General features: G+C 39.4%; 1 protein-coding gene across 1 annotated transcript in view; it reads left to right on the top strand.

Annotated features, from left to right (window-relative positions):
• LIFR (LIF receptor subunit alpha) overlaps positions 1-14,396 on the top strand; it is a 185,572-nt gene that overhangs the window by 42,259 nt on the left and 128,917 nt on the right. The window contains 1 exon segment of the mRNA XM_053699675.1: positions 6,794-7,045. Coding sequence (XP_053555650.1) covers positions 6,794-7,045 — 252 coding nt within the window.

Here is a 14,396-nt window from a genome sequence, read left to right as displayed (position 1 = left end):
TTTTTGGGCAAAAAATACTTACAATTATTTTATATATGAAGAGAGAAATTATTGATGGTAGAAATTAAAGCAAACATTGAAACATATAGACATCGAAAAATATCTGGCTGATGAGAGAAATGAAAGCAAACAGTGAATCATTACGAAAGGAATGATTTACTGTTTACTTACATCGGCTAAAACCAGGAGCTGAGTATTCTCAGATAGCAATGCGCAGTTAGCGTAAGAAGTGCGCATGCGCAGTAAGTAGCAAAGAGTTAGTGTAGATGCCGGGAGCGTGCGGTTCATATTTTACATAGGGCGCATGGTGAGCTGATGATTGGCTAAAAGCGTTGTCAATCAAAGCTGCACCGGTGAAAAAATTATAGAGAGGCTGTTTAAAAAACTCTACGGAGGGGAAATAAAATCATCATTACAGAGTGAATAAATTGTTTTTTATTTATATAAGCACATCGATGTGCTAGTTAAGGTAAAAGAAAAAGGATTATGTACTGCACAACAGATGACTTTACCATCACTTTAAATACATACTTAAACTCCGCTCTGGATAAGCAATGTATTTGCTGATCCTAACCTGAACATAGCTACGCACATATAAAGCTTGTGATTGGTTCTGCTGCTGTGTTCAGCTACAGAAGAGCAGTCCGCTTCAGTGGTCTGTGTTAGCCAGTGTGTAGGAAAGAAATGTGACAGATGCAGTTTTTGGTGGCAAAACAATAGGTTTTAGAATAGACTGAAGAATAAATGAATCATGTTTTCTCTTGTAAGGTGTATCCAGTCCACGGATCATCCATTACTTGTGGGATATTCTCCTTCCCAACAGGAAGCTGCAAGAGGATCACCCACAGCAGAGCTGTCTATATAGCTCCTCCCCTAACTGCCACTCCCAGTCATTCTCTTGCAGCTCTCGACAAGATAGGAAGTAGCTAGAGAGATGTGGTGAATTTATGTAGTTTATCTTCAATCAAAAGTTTGTTTTTTTCAAATGGTACCGGAGTTGTACTGTTTTAGCCTCAGGCAGAAAGTTGAAGAAGAGTCTGCCTGTGGTTTTTGATGATCTTAGCAGGTTGTAACTAAGATCCATTGCTGTTCTCACACATAACTAAAGAGATGAGGTAACTTCAGCTGGGGGAATGGCGTGCAGAGTCTCCTGCTATGAGGAATGTGCAGTTTAAATTTTTCTAGAGAAATGAATATGCTAGAAAATGCTGTTAATACCGGATTTATTTAAGGTAAGCCTGATTACAGTGATTTAATAACGACCTGTATCATGCTTGCTGTAAAAGGTAATATTCTTATTACTTTCTCACATTACTGAAAATAAGATAACGTTTGCTGGAAGTGTTTAAACGTTTTTTTTCTACATATTGGTGATAAAACTTTATTGGGGCCCAATTTTTTCCACATGGCTGGCTAGATTTTGCCTAGGGTTAGTTTTGTTAGGCCCCGCTCACTGTGAATACAGGTTGGGAGGGGCCTATTTTCGCGCCTAAATGCGCATTAGATTTTGCAATTTGAGACATTCAGTTTCCCTGAAGGAGTTCCCTGAACACTTAGGACCTCTACAAAGGGTTTTTGTGCCTTCAAAAGTCGTTGTATGGGCAGGTAGGGCCACAGCAGAGCTGTGGCAGTTTGCTGTGACTGTTTAAAAAAACTTTTTATCGTTTTTTTGATCCGGTTTTGAAACTAAGGGGTTAATCATCCATTTGCAAGTGGGTGCAATGCTCTGTTGGTCTATTATACACACTGTAAAAATTTTGTAAGATTTACTGCTTTTTATCACTGTTTTTCAATTTCTGACAAAATTTGTTTCTCTTAAAGGCACAGTACCGTTTTTATTTTTTGCTTGTTTACTTTTATCAAAGTGTTTTCCAAGCTTGCTGGTCTCATTGCTAGTCTGTTTAAACATGTCTGACATAGAGGAAACTCCTTGTTCATTATGTTTAGAAGCCATTGTGGAACCCCCTCTTAGAATGTGTACCAAATGTACTGATTTTACTTTAAGTTATAAATATCATATTCTGTCTTTAAAAGATTTATCACCAGAGGAAACTGACAAGGAGGAAGTTATGCCGACTAACTCGCCCCACGTGTCAGAACCTTTGACTGCCGCTCAAGGGACTCCCGCTCAAGTGGCACCAAGTACATCTAGCGCGTCCATGGCATTTACTTTACAATACATGGCGGCAGTTATGGATCATACCCTTACAGCGGTATTGTCCAAACTACCAGGGTTACAAGGAAAGCGAGACAGCTCTGGGACTAGAAAAAATACAGAGCTCTCTGACGCTTTAGTAGCTATGTCTGATATCCCCTCACAATATGCAGAAGCTGAGGCAGGAGAGCTTCTTTCTGTGGGTGATTTTTCTGACTCAGGGAAGATGCTTCAACCTGATTCTGATATGTCTACATTTAAATTTAAGCTTGAACACCTCCGCGTGTTGCTCAGGGAGGTTTTAGCTACTCTGGATGACTGTGACACCATTATAGTGCCAGAGAAATTGTGTAGATTGGATAAATACTATGCAGTGCCTGTTTACACTGATGTTTTTCCAATACCTAAAAGGTTTTCAGAAATTATTACTAAGGAATGGGATAGACCAGGTGTACCGTTCTCTCCCCCTCCTATTTTTAAGAAAATGTTTCCAATAGATGCCGCTACACGGGACTTATGGCAAACGGTCCCTAAGGTGGAGGGAGCAGTTTCTACCCTAGCTAAGCGTACAACTATTCCCGTCGAGGACAGTTGTGCTTTCCTAGATCCAATGGATAAAAAGTTAGAGGGTTACCTTAAGAAAATGTTTATTCAACAAGGTTTTATTCTCCAGCCTCTTGCATGCATTGCCCCGGTCACTGCTGCTGCGGCCTTCTGGTTTGAGTCTTTGGAAGAGGCCTTACAGGTAGAAACTCCATTGGATGATATACTTGACAAGCTTAAAGCGCTTAAGCTAGCCAATTCATTTGTTTCTGACGCATTTGTTCATTTAACCAAACTAAGGGCTAAGAACTCAGGTTTTGCTATACAGGCGCGTAGGGCGCTATGGCTTAAATCCTGGTCAGCTGACGTTACTTCAAAGTCTAAGCTTCTCAACATTCCCTTCAAGGGGCAGACCCTATTCGGGCCTGGACTGAAGGAGATCATTTCTGATATTACTGGAGGAAAAGGTCATGCCCTTCCTCAGGATAGGTCTAATAAATTAAGGACCAAACAAACTAATTTTCGTGCCTTTCGAAACTTTAAGACGAGCACGGCATCAACTCCCTCTAATGCAAAACAAGAGGGAAATTTTGCCCAGTCTAAGCCGGTCTGGAGACCTAACCAGGCCTGGAACAAAGGTAAGCAGGCCAAGAAGCCTGCTGCTGCCTCTAAGACAGCATGAAAGATCAGCCCCCGATCCGGTAACGGATCTAGTAGGGGGCAGACTTTCTCTCTTTGTCCAGGATCCCTGGGCGTTGGAAATTGTGTCCCAGGGATATCTTCTGGACTTCAAAGCTTCTTCCCCAAAAGGAAGATTTCACCTCTCACAATTATCTGCAGACCAGATAAAGAGAGAGGCATTCTTACATTGTGTTCAAGACCTCCTAGTTATGGGAGTGATCCACCCAGTTCCAAAGGAGGAACAGGGGCAAGGCTTCTATTCAAATCTCTTTATGGTTCCCAAGAAAGAGGGAACCTTCAGACCAATCTTAGATCTCAAGATCCTAAACAAATTTCTCAGGGTCCCATCTTTCAAGATGGAGACTATTCGAACCATCCTACCTATGATCCAGGAGGGTCAATACATGACTACCGTGGACTTAAAGGATGCTTATCTTCACATTCCGATACACAAAGATCATCATCTGTTTCTCAGGTTCGCCTTCCTAGACAGGCATTACCAGTTTGTGGCTCTTCCCTTTGGGTTAGCTACGGCACCAAGAATCTTTATGAAGGTTCTGGGGTCACTTCTGGCGGTCCTAAGGCCGCGGGGCATAGCAGTAGCCCCTTACTTAGACGACATTCTGATACAGGCGTCGAATTTCCAAATTGCCAAGTCCCATACGGACATTGTTCTGGCATTCCTGAGGTCTCATGGGTGGAAAGTGAACGAAAAGAAGAGTTCTCTATCCCCTCACAAGAGTTTCCTTCCTGGGAACTCTGATAGATTCTGTAGAAATGAGGATTTACCTGACAGAGGACAGGTTGTCAAAACTTCTAAATTCCTGCCGTGTTCTTTATTATACTTCTCGCCCTTCGGTGGCTCAGTGTATGGAAGTAATCGGCTTAATGGTAGCGGCAATGGACATAGTTCCGTTTGCCCGCCTACATCTCAGACCGCTGCAACTCTACATGCTCAGTCAGTGGAATGGGGATTACACAGATTTGTGCCCTCTTCTAAATCTGGATCAAGAGACCAGGGATTCTCTTCTCTGGTGGCTATCTCGGGCCCATCTGTCCAAAAGTATGACCTTCCGCAGGCCAGATTAGACAATCGTTACAACAGATGCCAGCCTTCTGGGCTGGGGTGCAGTCTGGAACTCTCTGAAGGCTCAGGGGTCGTGGATTCAGGATGAGGCACTCCTTCCAATAAACATTCTGGAACTAAGAGCGATATTCAATGCTCTTCAGGCTTGGCCTCAGCTAGCGGCAGTGAGGTTCATCAGATTTCAGTCGGACATCATCACGACTGTAGCTTACATCAAGCATCAAGGGGGAACAAGGAGTTCCCTAGCGATGTTGGAGGTTTCAAAGATAATTCAATGGGCAGAGATTCACTCTTGCCATCTATCAGCTATCCATATCCCAGGAGTAGAGAACTGGGAGGCAGATTTTCTAAGTCGACAGACTTTTCATCCGGGGGAGTGGGAGCTCCATCCGGAGGTGTTTGCACAGTTGATTCAACGTTGGGGCAAACCAGAACTGGATCTCATGGCGTCTCGCCAGAACGCCAAGCTTCCTTGTTACGGATCCAGGTCCAGGGATCCCAAGGCAGCGCTGATAGATGCTCTAGCAGCACCTTGGTCCTTCAACCTGGCTTATGTGTTTCCACCGTTTCCTCTGCTCCCTCGTCTGATTGCCAAGATCAAACAGGAAAGAGCATCGGTAATTTTGATAGCACCTGCGTGGCCACGCAGGACTTGGTATGCAGATCTGGTGGACATGTCATCCTTTCCACCATGGACTCTGCCTCTGAGGCAGGACCTTCTACTTCAGGGTCCTTTCAACCATCCAAATCTAATTTCTCTGCGGCTGACTGCTTGGAGATTGAACGCTTGATTTTATCAAAGCATGGTTTCTCTGAGTCGGTCATTGATACCTTAATACAGGCGCCAAAGCCTGTCACCAGGAAAATCTATCATAAGATATGGTGTAAATATATTCATTGGTGTGAATCCAAGGGTTACTCATGGAGTAAGGTCAGGATTCCTAGGATATTATCTTTTCTCCAAGAAGGATTGGAGAAGGGTTTGTCAGCTAGTTCCTTAAAGGGACAGATTTCTGCTCTGTCTGTTGTTTTGCACAAACGTCTGGCTGAGGTTCCAGACGTGCAGGCGTTTTGTCAGACTTTAGTCAGAATCAAGCCTGTGTTTAAACCTGTTGCTCCGCCTTGGAGTTTAAATTTAGTTCTTAAGGTTCTTCAAGTGGTTCCGTTTGAACCTTTGCATTCCATAGATATTAAACTCTTATCTTGGAAGGTTCTGTTTTTAGTAGCTATCTCCTCGGCTCGAAGAGTTTCGGAGTTATCTGCTTTACAATGTGATTCCCCTTATCTCATTTTTCATGCAGATAAGGTAGTGTTACGTACCAAACCTGTTTTTTTACCTAAGGTGGTATCTAATAAAAATATCAATCAGGAGATTGTTGTACCGTCACTGTGTCCTAATCCTTCTTCAAAGAAGGAACGTCTTTTACACAATCTTGACGTGGTTCGTGCTTTAAAGTTTTATTTACAAGCTACTAAAGATTTTCGTCAAACATCTGCATTGTTTGTTGTCTACTCTGGACAGAGGAGAGGCCAAAAGGCTTCGGCAACCTCTTTCTTTTTAGCTAAGGAGTATAATACGCTTAGCTTATGAGACTGCTGGCCAGCAGCCTCCTGAAAGGATTACAGCTCATTCTACTAGAGCGGTAGCTTCCACATGGGCTTTTAAAAAATGAGGCTTCTGTTAAACAGATTTGTAAGGCGGCGACTTGGTCTTCGCTTCATACTTTTTCAAAATTCTATACATTTGATACTTTTGCTTCTTCGGAGGCTATTTTTGGGAGAAAGGTCTTGCAGGCAGTGGTGCCTTCCGTTTAAGCGCCTGCCTTGTCCCTCCCTTCATCCGTGTCCTATAGCTTTGGTATTGGTATCCCACAAGTAATAGATAATCCGTGGACTGGATACACCTTACAAGAGAAAACATAATTTATGCTTACCTGATAAATTTATTTCTCTTGTGGTGTATCCAGTCCACGGCCCCGCCCTGTCATTTTAAGGCAGGTGTTTTTTATTTTTAAACTACAGTCACCACTGCACCCTATAGTTTCTCCTTTTTCTTGCTTGTCTTCGGTCGAATGACTGGTAGTGGCAGTTAGGGGAGGAGCTATATAGACAGCTCTGCTGTGGGTGATCCTCTTGCAGCTTTCTGTTGGGAAGGAGAATATCCCACAAGTAATGGATGATCCGTGGACTGGATACACCACGAGAAATAAATTTATCAGGTAAGCATAAATTATGTCTTATTAAAACTGTAGGAGTTATAATAGACACTACGTAGGAGTGTACATTTATAGACCATATCAGTAATAATACTATTTTTTCCCCCATAGGGAGTCAAAACAGCGGCGTGTTCCCAGGAAATAAAGTTATGACAGTCGGCTCAAATGTAACTTTTTGCTGTGTATCCAAAGAGGAAAATATAACATTATTTATGTTTGAAAGCTTAGAACCAGAAACTATCCAGCTCAGCAAGAACAGCAGTGCTTTCCGTGTTTATAACTTGACCAAGTCACGAGAAAGTGGATCCAATGCCTTTTGTTTAGCCAATAACAATGCCTTGGGAACAGTGGTCTTTGTGGGATGTAAGTATCTTTTAGTGAGTTACATCTGTAACCACATGTTTCCTTTATGTCCGGTATGGTTATTCAGTAAGTAATATGTACAGTATTATAAACTCTTGTGTAGAAAACAAAAGTTTTCTTCAATGCAAAACCTACAATTTACCAAAACCTACAATTTACAAAGAGAATGAGAATTTACATGAGAATGTAATACTTTTATGTTTAATATCCTTGTATACAAGTACCTTTAGGTGTATCCCGGTCCATAAATCCCTATTTATTCGGCTCCCCAGCGTCTATCTGACAGAGCTCTCTGCCATGTGACATCATTTGGGTTTGCTACGCGTTTCATGTATGGAGCCTTTGGGATTTGCTGCTAACAGTGGATTAAAACTGTTTAAAGATTTTATTTTCATCAGTGCAGTTTACATTTCTTTTTTTTTTTTTTTGGTCTATGGATTTTTAAGACATGGCATCGGTGTTGAGAAAATGTTAACTTTAAAGGTATATTTAAAAATAATTGTTAGATTTGTTAATGGTTTTATACATCTAACTATTCACAAATATGATTGCTTTGAGTGCTACTCTTATATTGAGATCTGTGTACAGCTTCCTATCTCTTGGGGTATATGTGTGCTGATTTCTATACGTTTTAATAAAAAAAAAAAACATTGTGGGGGATTACTTGGCTCTAACATAATGGAAAGACCCCTTAATGACCAATGATGGAATATTCTGTCATGGTGCTATTGAGCAAACTGAAGCTGTGTCCTTACTCTGTAATTGTTACTTGCAATTGGTTTCCTTTATAATCCCAAATGGATACTGTTAAACAAATTTACATGCTGCTGAGCCTATCTAGATATGCTGTCATGTAAAGCAGCTAATCTTCAACAAAGGATACCTAGAGGAATAGTTACATTAACTGACAGATCTAAACTGGACTCCATTTAACAAGCTACAGGCACAGCATGGAAGCTTTGAGATAGCAGTAAAGTATGACGCTATGTTAGCACTTCCCTTCAGATGCTCGCTGCCAGCCCCGGTTCTCCCAAACCGTATCCAGAAACAATAAATATTGAAAGTGGCGGTGCTGTGTCACCCCTGGGAATATAAGCTGCTCTCTTCCTCTGAGAACCTGGCTTCTTCCACCTCCAAAATAAAAAGCTCACAATGGTGTAGCACGTTTCAAGCAGTATGGTAGGTGCACACACAGGTTATACTCCGCAGATATCAATTTTAAATCTGACTTTTATTAAAAACCATCACAATGGTATCTTCAGATGCAGCTTCAGGGTTTATTAAAATATAGCTCAACGCGTTTTGGCAAACGAGCCTTTATCAAGAGCATAAAATCAATACAGGTCAAAGAAAGTTGTACATTAATATAACAATGTTGGTTGTGCAAAGCTGGGGAATGAAGTATAAAATACTTAATGCTGAAAGCTCATTTATTTGTTTCAAATGTTGCCGCACTGAACGCAGTTTTTTTTGAGAGGTGACGTTTTCACCTCTTAGCAAATAGCTGTGCGGGAAATTCGGCTTGTCTCACTGTTGCACCGGATTTCCCGCACGCTATTTGCTAAGAAGTGGAAACGTTACCTCTTAGCAAAATAGCGTCCTGCCTTGGGCTGCCTTAGCAGCTCAGTGCGGCAACGCTTGAAACAAATAAAGGAGCTTTCAGCATGAAGTATAGTGCATTGTACCACATAACATAGGCCTACGTGCAACATACTGGAAGCCCTATCAGTTCTTGGGCTGTTCCTGGGCTTCCAGCATCTTCCTTTATATGGTAATGGATCTTGATTGGTGCTCTGTTACCATATGAAGGCAGATTAACCGTTCGTTAGACAGTGAAACAGTCTGTCACTTTCTGTAACAATCTCAGTTGTTGCCGGCGGGTGGTTGGCACAGCAGCGAAGGTGGTAGTGGGAGGGGCCCTACGCTACAGAAATAATATTTTGAAGGCAGTCAGATATCGGACTCTGCACTACTGAAAAAGTGAAATGGGTGGAAGCGCCTTATATAATGATCACGGGGAAGGGGGAGCACTATGGTATAGAAAAAAAAAGGCCTATACTGGTAGGCTGTCTGCCAGTAGCAAAGATGGTGGGGATGAGGCTGAGTTGAGAGGGAGTGGAGCTGTTTAAAAAAGATCAGGGAGGTGTGAGGTAGGATGGTAACACTTTTTTATATTAAAATACTATCACCCTTACAAATTAACTAACTCCTTCACTGCTGGGAATTCCAGAAGTGTTCTGGGCAGCTGCAATTATGGCCTTCTGATTACTAAAAAAAACAATGGCAAAACCATGCATGTCTTTTGCCATTGTTATTCTGAAATAATTGCTTTACAAATAAATGATGATAAACTATTGCTGTAGTGTTCAAACCACTCCCCTCCACAGCTCTGACCATCTAATTTTTGCCTATTTTAGAGTTTTACACTAAACACTAAAAGATATTGGACCTAATAAAGTAATCAAAATCACAATTAACATGAGAATAATTTGTGTAAGTGTAAAAGTACACAAACCACCAAAAACAATCAGCGCAACAGTCACTCAGCAAATATATGAATATGTGTATGGGAGATATTAACTAAAGATATATATAGCAATAGAATGGACACAGCACTAAAATAGCACAAAAAATGGCAATAGATATGGATCTAAATATTACTTAATAAAGGTGTTATATCGGTAGCGAATAGTCCAAAATAATAAAAGTCCAAAACAGGTTATAAACTCAAATTGAGAACAGTCTTACTAATACTGAAAGATGGTGTCTGGAGAATTCTTTTTGAAAACGCAGTTGCAGCTGCTTGAAAAACACTGCTTGTCCTGCAGCTGATACACAGTAACTCCAATCCCACAAAAGACAGCGCAATCTGTGAAGGCAAACAGATAGACTCCAATAGTGCAATATTGTATGTAAAAAAACAGCACTTTATTGACAAACACTTTAGCCAGAATACTCACAATATGCGAGATAAAAACATGCACAAAAAGGTATCTTTGTGTAGCGATATAGCCCGGTGATTGTGTGGTCATACGCATATTGTGAGTATTCTGGCTAAAGTGTTTGTCAATAAAGTGCTGTTTTTTTACATACAATATTGCACTATTGGAGTCTATCTGTTTGCCTTCACAGATTGCGCTGTCTTTTGTGGGATTGGAGTAAGTGTAAAAGTAATTGGCGTTGTCATGTTAACTAAATTATACTAGGCATTTTCTTATCTTTTCTGCTAAGGGACATGTATAAATGGACTGAAAAGTAACCACCTTTGAGGGCTTAGTGTCCCTTTTAATAAAAAGAAAAAAGTATGGTAAAAAAGAAAAAACTTTGTTGAACGACATTATGCAGTGCACTACTAGGTATGGGAATGATTCAGAGCATGTAATTTTAAGGCATTTTTAAATTCACTTCTGTTTTAAAAGAAAAATAAGTATATATCCTTTAATAGTGGGAGCTAGCTGGTGATTGTTGCCTATGCACATTTGTTTCTTGTGATTGGCTGACTAGATGTGTTTAGCTTGTTCCCAGTAGTGTATAGCTGCTCCTTTAGCAAAGGACATCAAGAGAATGAAGCACATTTGATAATCGAGCATACACTTTCAAACAACTTTCCAATTTAGTTTTATCTAAACCCTGAAAGAAAATATTTGTTTCATGTCCCTTTGATTGCTGATTTCTGCAATTTGTTCAATAGTCCAGCAGGGGTCAACAGAGCTGTTTTTGTAAATTACTAATTTGCATTTGCAAAGTTCACACCAGACTATCTGTCCATTTCAACATGTTTTTGTGTTGCTAAGAAAGACAACTGTCCCCTAGTGATAATGCAGAATGTAAACTAAATATGAGATATATTTCTATATACCTCTGATCTAGAAATATGATTTTTATTTCTGTACATTCCAACCAATTCCTCTTTTAAAGGTGAAAGATTCTCTGATCTATATATGTATAATTTAGAGGAGAGAATGGAAAGAGGTGACTTGATAGAAACCTTCAAATATATGAAGGGACTTAAAGGGACAGTAATGTCAAAATTAAACTTTCATGATTAAGATAGAGCATGCAATTTGAAATAACTTTCCAATTTACTTCTATTATCAAATTTGCCTCGTTCTCATGGTATCTTTTACTGAAGAGTGTCTTTAGTACTCTGGCAGCAGTGTTTTGCAACATTTAAAGCTTTGTTATACAACATTCATTATTTATTTTGCCACCTTTTGCTGTAAAATACATCTAAACATTGTGCTTGTTTCACTTTTTTCCAGGGAGCTCCAGTTAATACTTTTAGGCAATTTATGTGTTTATTTTTCCCTCCCTGCCTCTGCCTAAGCTTCTATGGTGTCACATGCTTTTTAAAAGGTGGATTATCAGTTGTGCATCAACAATCATGATAGCAATATTTTTTTTTGCTTATTTTTGAAATTATTTTAACATACTTGCCAGCAATTTAAAAAAAAAAATTATCCGAACTATTTTTAATTAATTAGCCATTTTAGGATATGCACAGATCCCAACCTGTTTTATGTCCCTTTAAAGTTTCTCACCAGACTGTTGTTGAGTGTGCCTATTTACAAGGAGTATGTATTCACTTAAAGGACCATTAAAGGGACATTCTGGTCAACATTTAAATGCACATAGATGAATAACAACATCTTTGAATAGAAATATATTTGTAATATACATGTATTGTCAAAAACGCTTCTAATAAAACTGATCACTGTTTTAGTATTAACATTTATCTCTGCATGTGCATGTAAAGCATAGCTAGATATTCTCAGTGCAATTATATATATATATATATATATATATATATATATATATATATATATATATATATATATATATATATATATATATGATAGATAGATAGATAGATACACGTCTGAGCGGCAGGAAGCTCCACCAGTCTTGGCTGTTAAATGACCACTCAATGCAGTAGAATTACATAATTAACAAGTACATCATAAAAATACAATGCAATAGCACTTACTCTAAATTTCAAATAAGCAGTAGATTTTTCTGGCAAATTTTATTTTTTCTCCCATTTTCCGGCCCACTGTATCATGTGACAGACATCAGCCAATCACAGACTAGTATACGTATACACCGTGGTCTTGTGCACATGCTCAGTAGGATCTTGTTACCCAGAAAGTGTGTCTATAAAGACTGTGCAAAATTTGATAATGGAAGTAAATTAGAAAGTGTCTTAAAACTGCATAGAGCTGGAATTCCTGAGCTCCAGGCAACTGCTCGCATATGGAACTGAAGCATGATCGGTGCTCTGCTTCCATATGAAGAAAGTTTTCAGATCGTTAGACCGTGACACTGTGTGTGTCACCGTCTGTAACGTTCATCTACAGGTGTGGGAGGGAATCTGTGAGACAGGTGGGTGGTCCAGCAGCTGAGGGGGGAGGGAGTGGAAAGGTCCTACACTGGTTAAAATAAAATACAAATGGAGAGGGAGGGAAGGGGGCCATGCTACAGAAAAATGGTGGTGTTGGGGGTCCCTAACTAATGGTCGGGGAAGTGTGGGGACCACTACACAACAGAAAATAAAAAACAGACAGCTGCCAGTACCTAAGATGGCAGACATAGAGGAGGGAGGATAAGAGAGCTGTTTTGGAGGGATTAGGGAGGTTGGAGGGTAAGGGGAGATCCTACACTAATAAAACAATTAATGTAATAAAAATATTGCCTTAAAACTTAATAATGGCAGACTGTCTGCCAGTACCTAAGATGAAGGTGACTAGTGGGTGAGGGAGGGAAGAGATCTGTTTTGGGAGGGATGTGGGAGGGATCAGACAGGAGGGGTAATCTTTACTCTAAAGCTACACTTAACCTTTCAAGCTACCTAATTAACTCCTTCGTTGCAGAAGTGTGTTGCGCAGCTGCTGTTAGCGGCCTTCTAATTACCAAAAAGCCATGGCAAAGCCATTCATGTCTGCTATTTCTGAATAAAGGGCCAAAGAAGGTTTTACAACCATTTGTGCTATGAGTGCACAAGCAGTATGTAAATAATTTCAGTGAGAAACCTAAAGTTTGTAAAAAAAATTAACAAGTTTTTCTTTTTATATATATATATATATATATATATATATATATATATATATATATATATATATATATATATATATATATATATATATATATATATATATATATATATATATATATATATATATATATAATCACATTTGGCAGTGCAATAGTGGCATGAAATATACCAAAATGGGCCTAGATCAATACCTTGGGTTTTCTACTTAAAAAATGAAATAGAGGAAAAAAAGATACAGGCAGTCCCCAGGTTACGAACAAGAAATGTTCTGAAGTTGAATTTGTATGCAAGTTGGAACAGGCACTTTTTTAGGTGAAACTTTAGCCAAACATATTTTTTTCGTTTTGGATAGCATAGGGAAAAGTTTTTGTTATCTGTGCCCCTGTTCAGAAAATTTCACATCACTTTCTGTCCTTGTGACGATTGGATTTTGAGTATTTTGGGTTAAGAGTGGCGCTAAAGCTCTATTTTCCCAGTTTGTAAGTACGAGTTGTACTTAAGTCGGATGTCTGTAACCCGGGGACTGCCTGTATATAGTTTTGAGAGGCAAATAGAAGTAACAAGGCTCTATTTCTGTTTAAATGGAGTGATGGCAAACATGATAAAAATTCTCTGGGCAAGTCCTTCTCTGAAAGTCCCGGTAGTGAAGGGGTTAAATATTGCAGCTGCTGAGAGCACCAGTGGGGCTTGTATCATGTCAGCAATAAAAATTGAGTAATTACCAGATGGTACAACCACCTTAAGCTATCTGAGCAATTGCTGTGTTTAAAATGCTGGTGCATGGTGCATACTTAAATACACTTGATACAGCTATAGCCTTTATTAGAAGCATTTTTTTTTAATAAATGTATATTACAAAAATTCTTCTATTTAAAACTGAAATGCATCCATGCGGATTCCAGTTTTGGCTGGAAAGCTACTTTAAATAAAGTAGAATTGTATAAGTCACAAATGCACAATAACAAGACAATGCAATTTGAGATATCTTAAAGGGCCACTGTAAGTAAATATTTTCTATGCCTGTTACTAACTAACTACCCCAAATACGCTTTTTATCAATAGCATTTCATTAACATATCTCTACCGTATATCAGAAATCTTGTCTGCAAATTTAATTGTTTTCCAAACCCATTCAGCGGGTATCCTTTGCTCTGTACCAATCCGTTTACAATACCTAGGTTTCAAAATGGCGCTTTAAACACAATTTCATTGGTTTAAGTATTTTGAACATGCAGTGCTGAAAATAGTGGGCAGGATAACGTGACATCATCGGCGAATAAAAGATATAACTTTTAGAAC

This window comes from Bombina bombina, chromosome 2 (assembly GCF_027579735.1).
Source record: "Bombina bombina isolate aBomBom1 chromosome 2, aBomBom1.pri, whole genome shotgun sequence".
In the NCBI taxonomy this organism is placed as follows: Eukaryota; Metazoa; Chordata; class Amphibia; order Anura; family Bombinatoridae; genus Bombina; species Bombina bombina.
The sequence above is the reverse complement of the archived record's forward strand: the minus strand, read 5'-3'. Positions and strand labels throughout refer to the sequence as shown.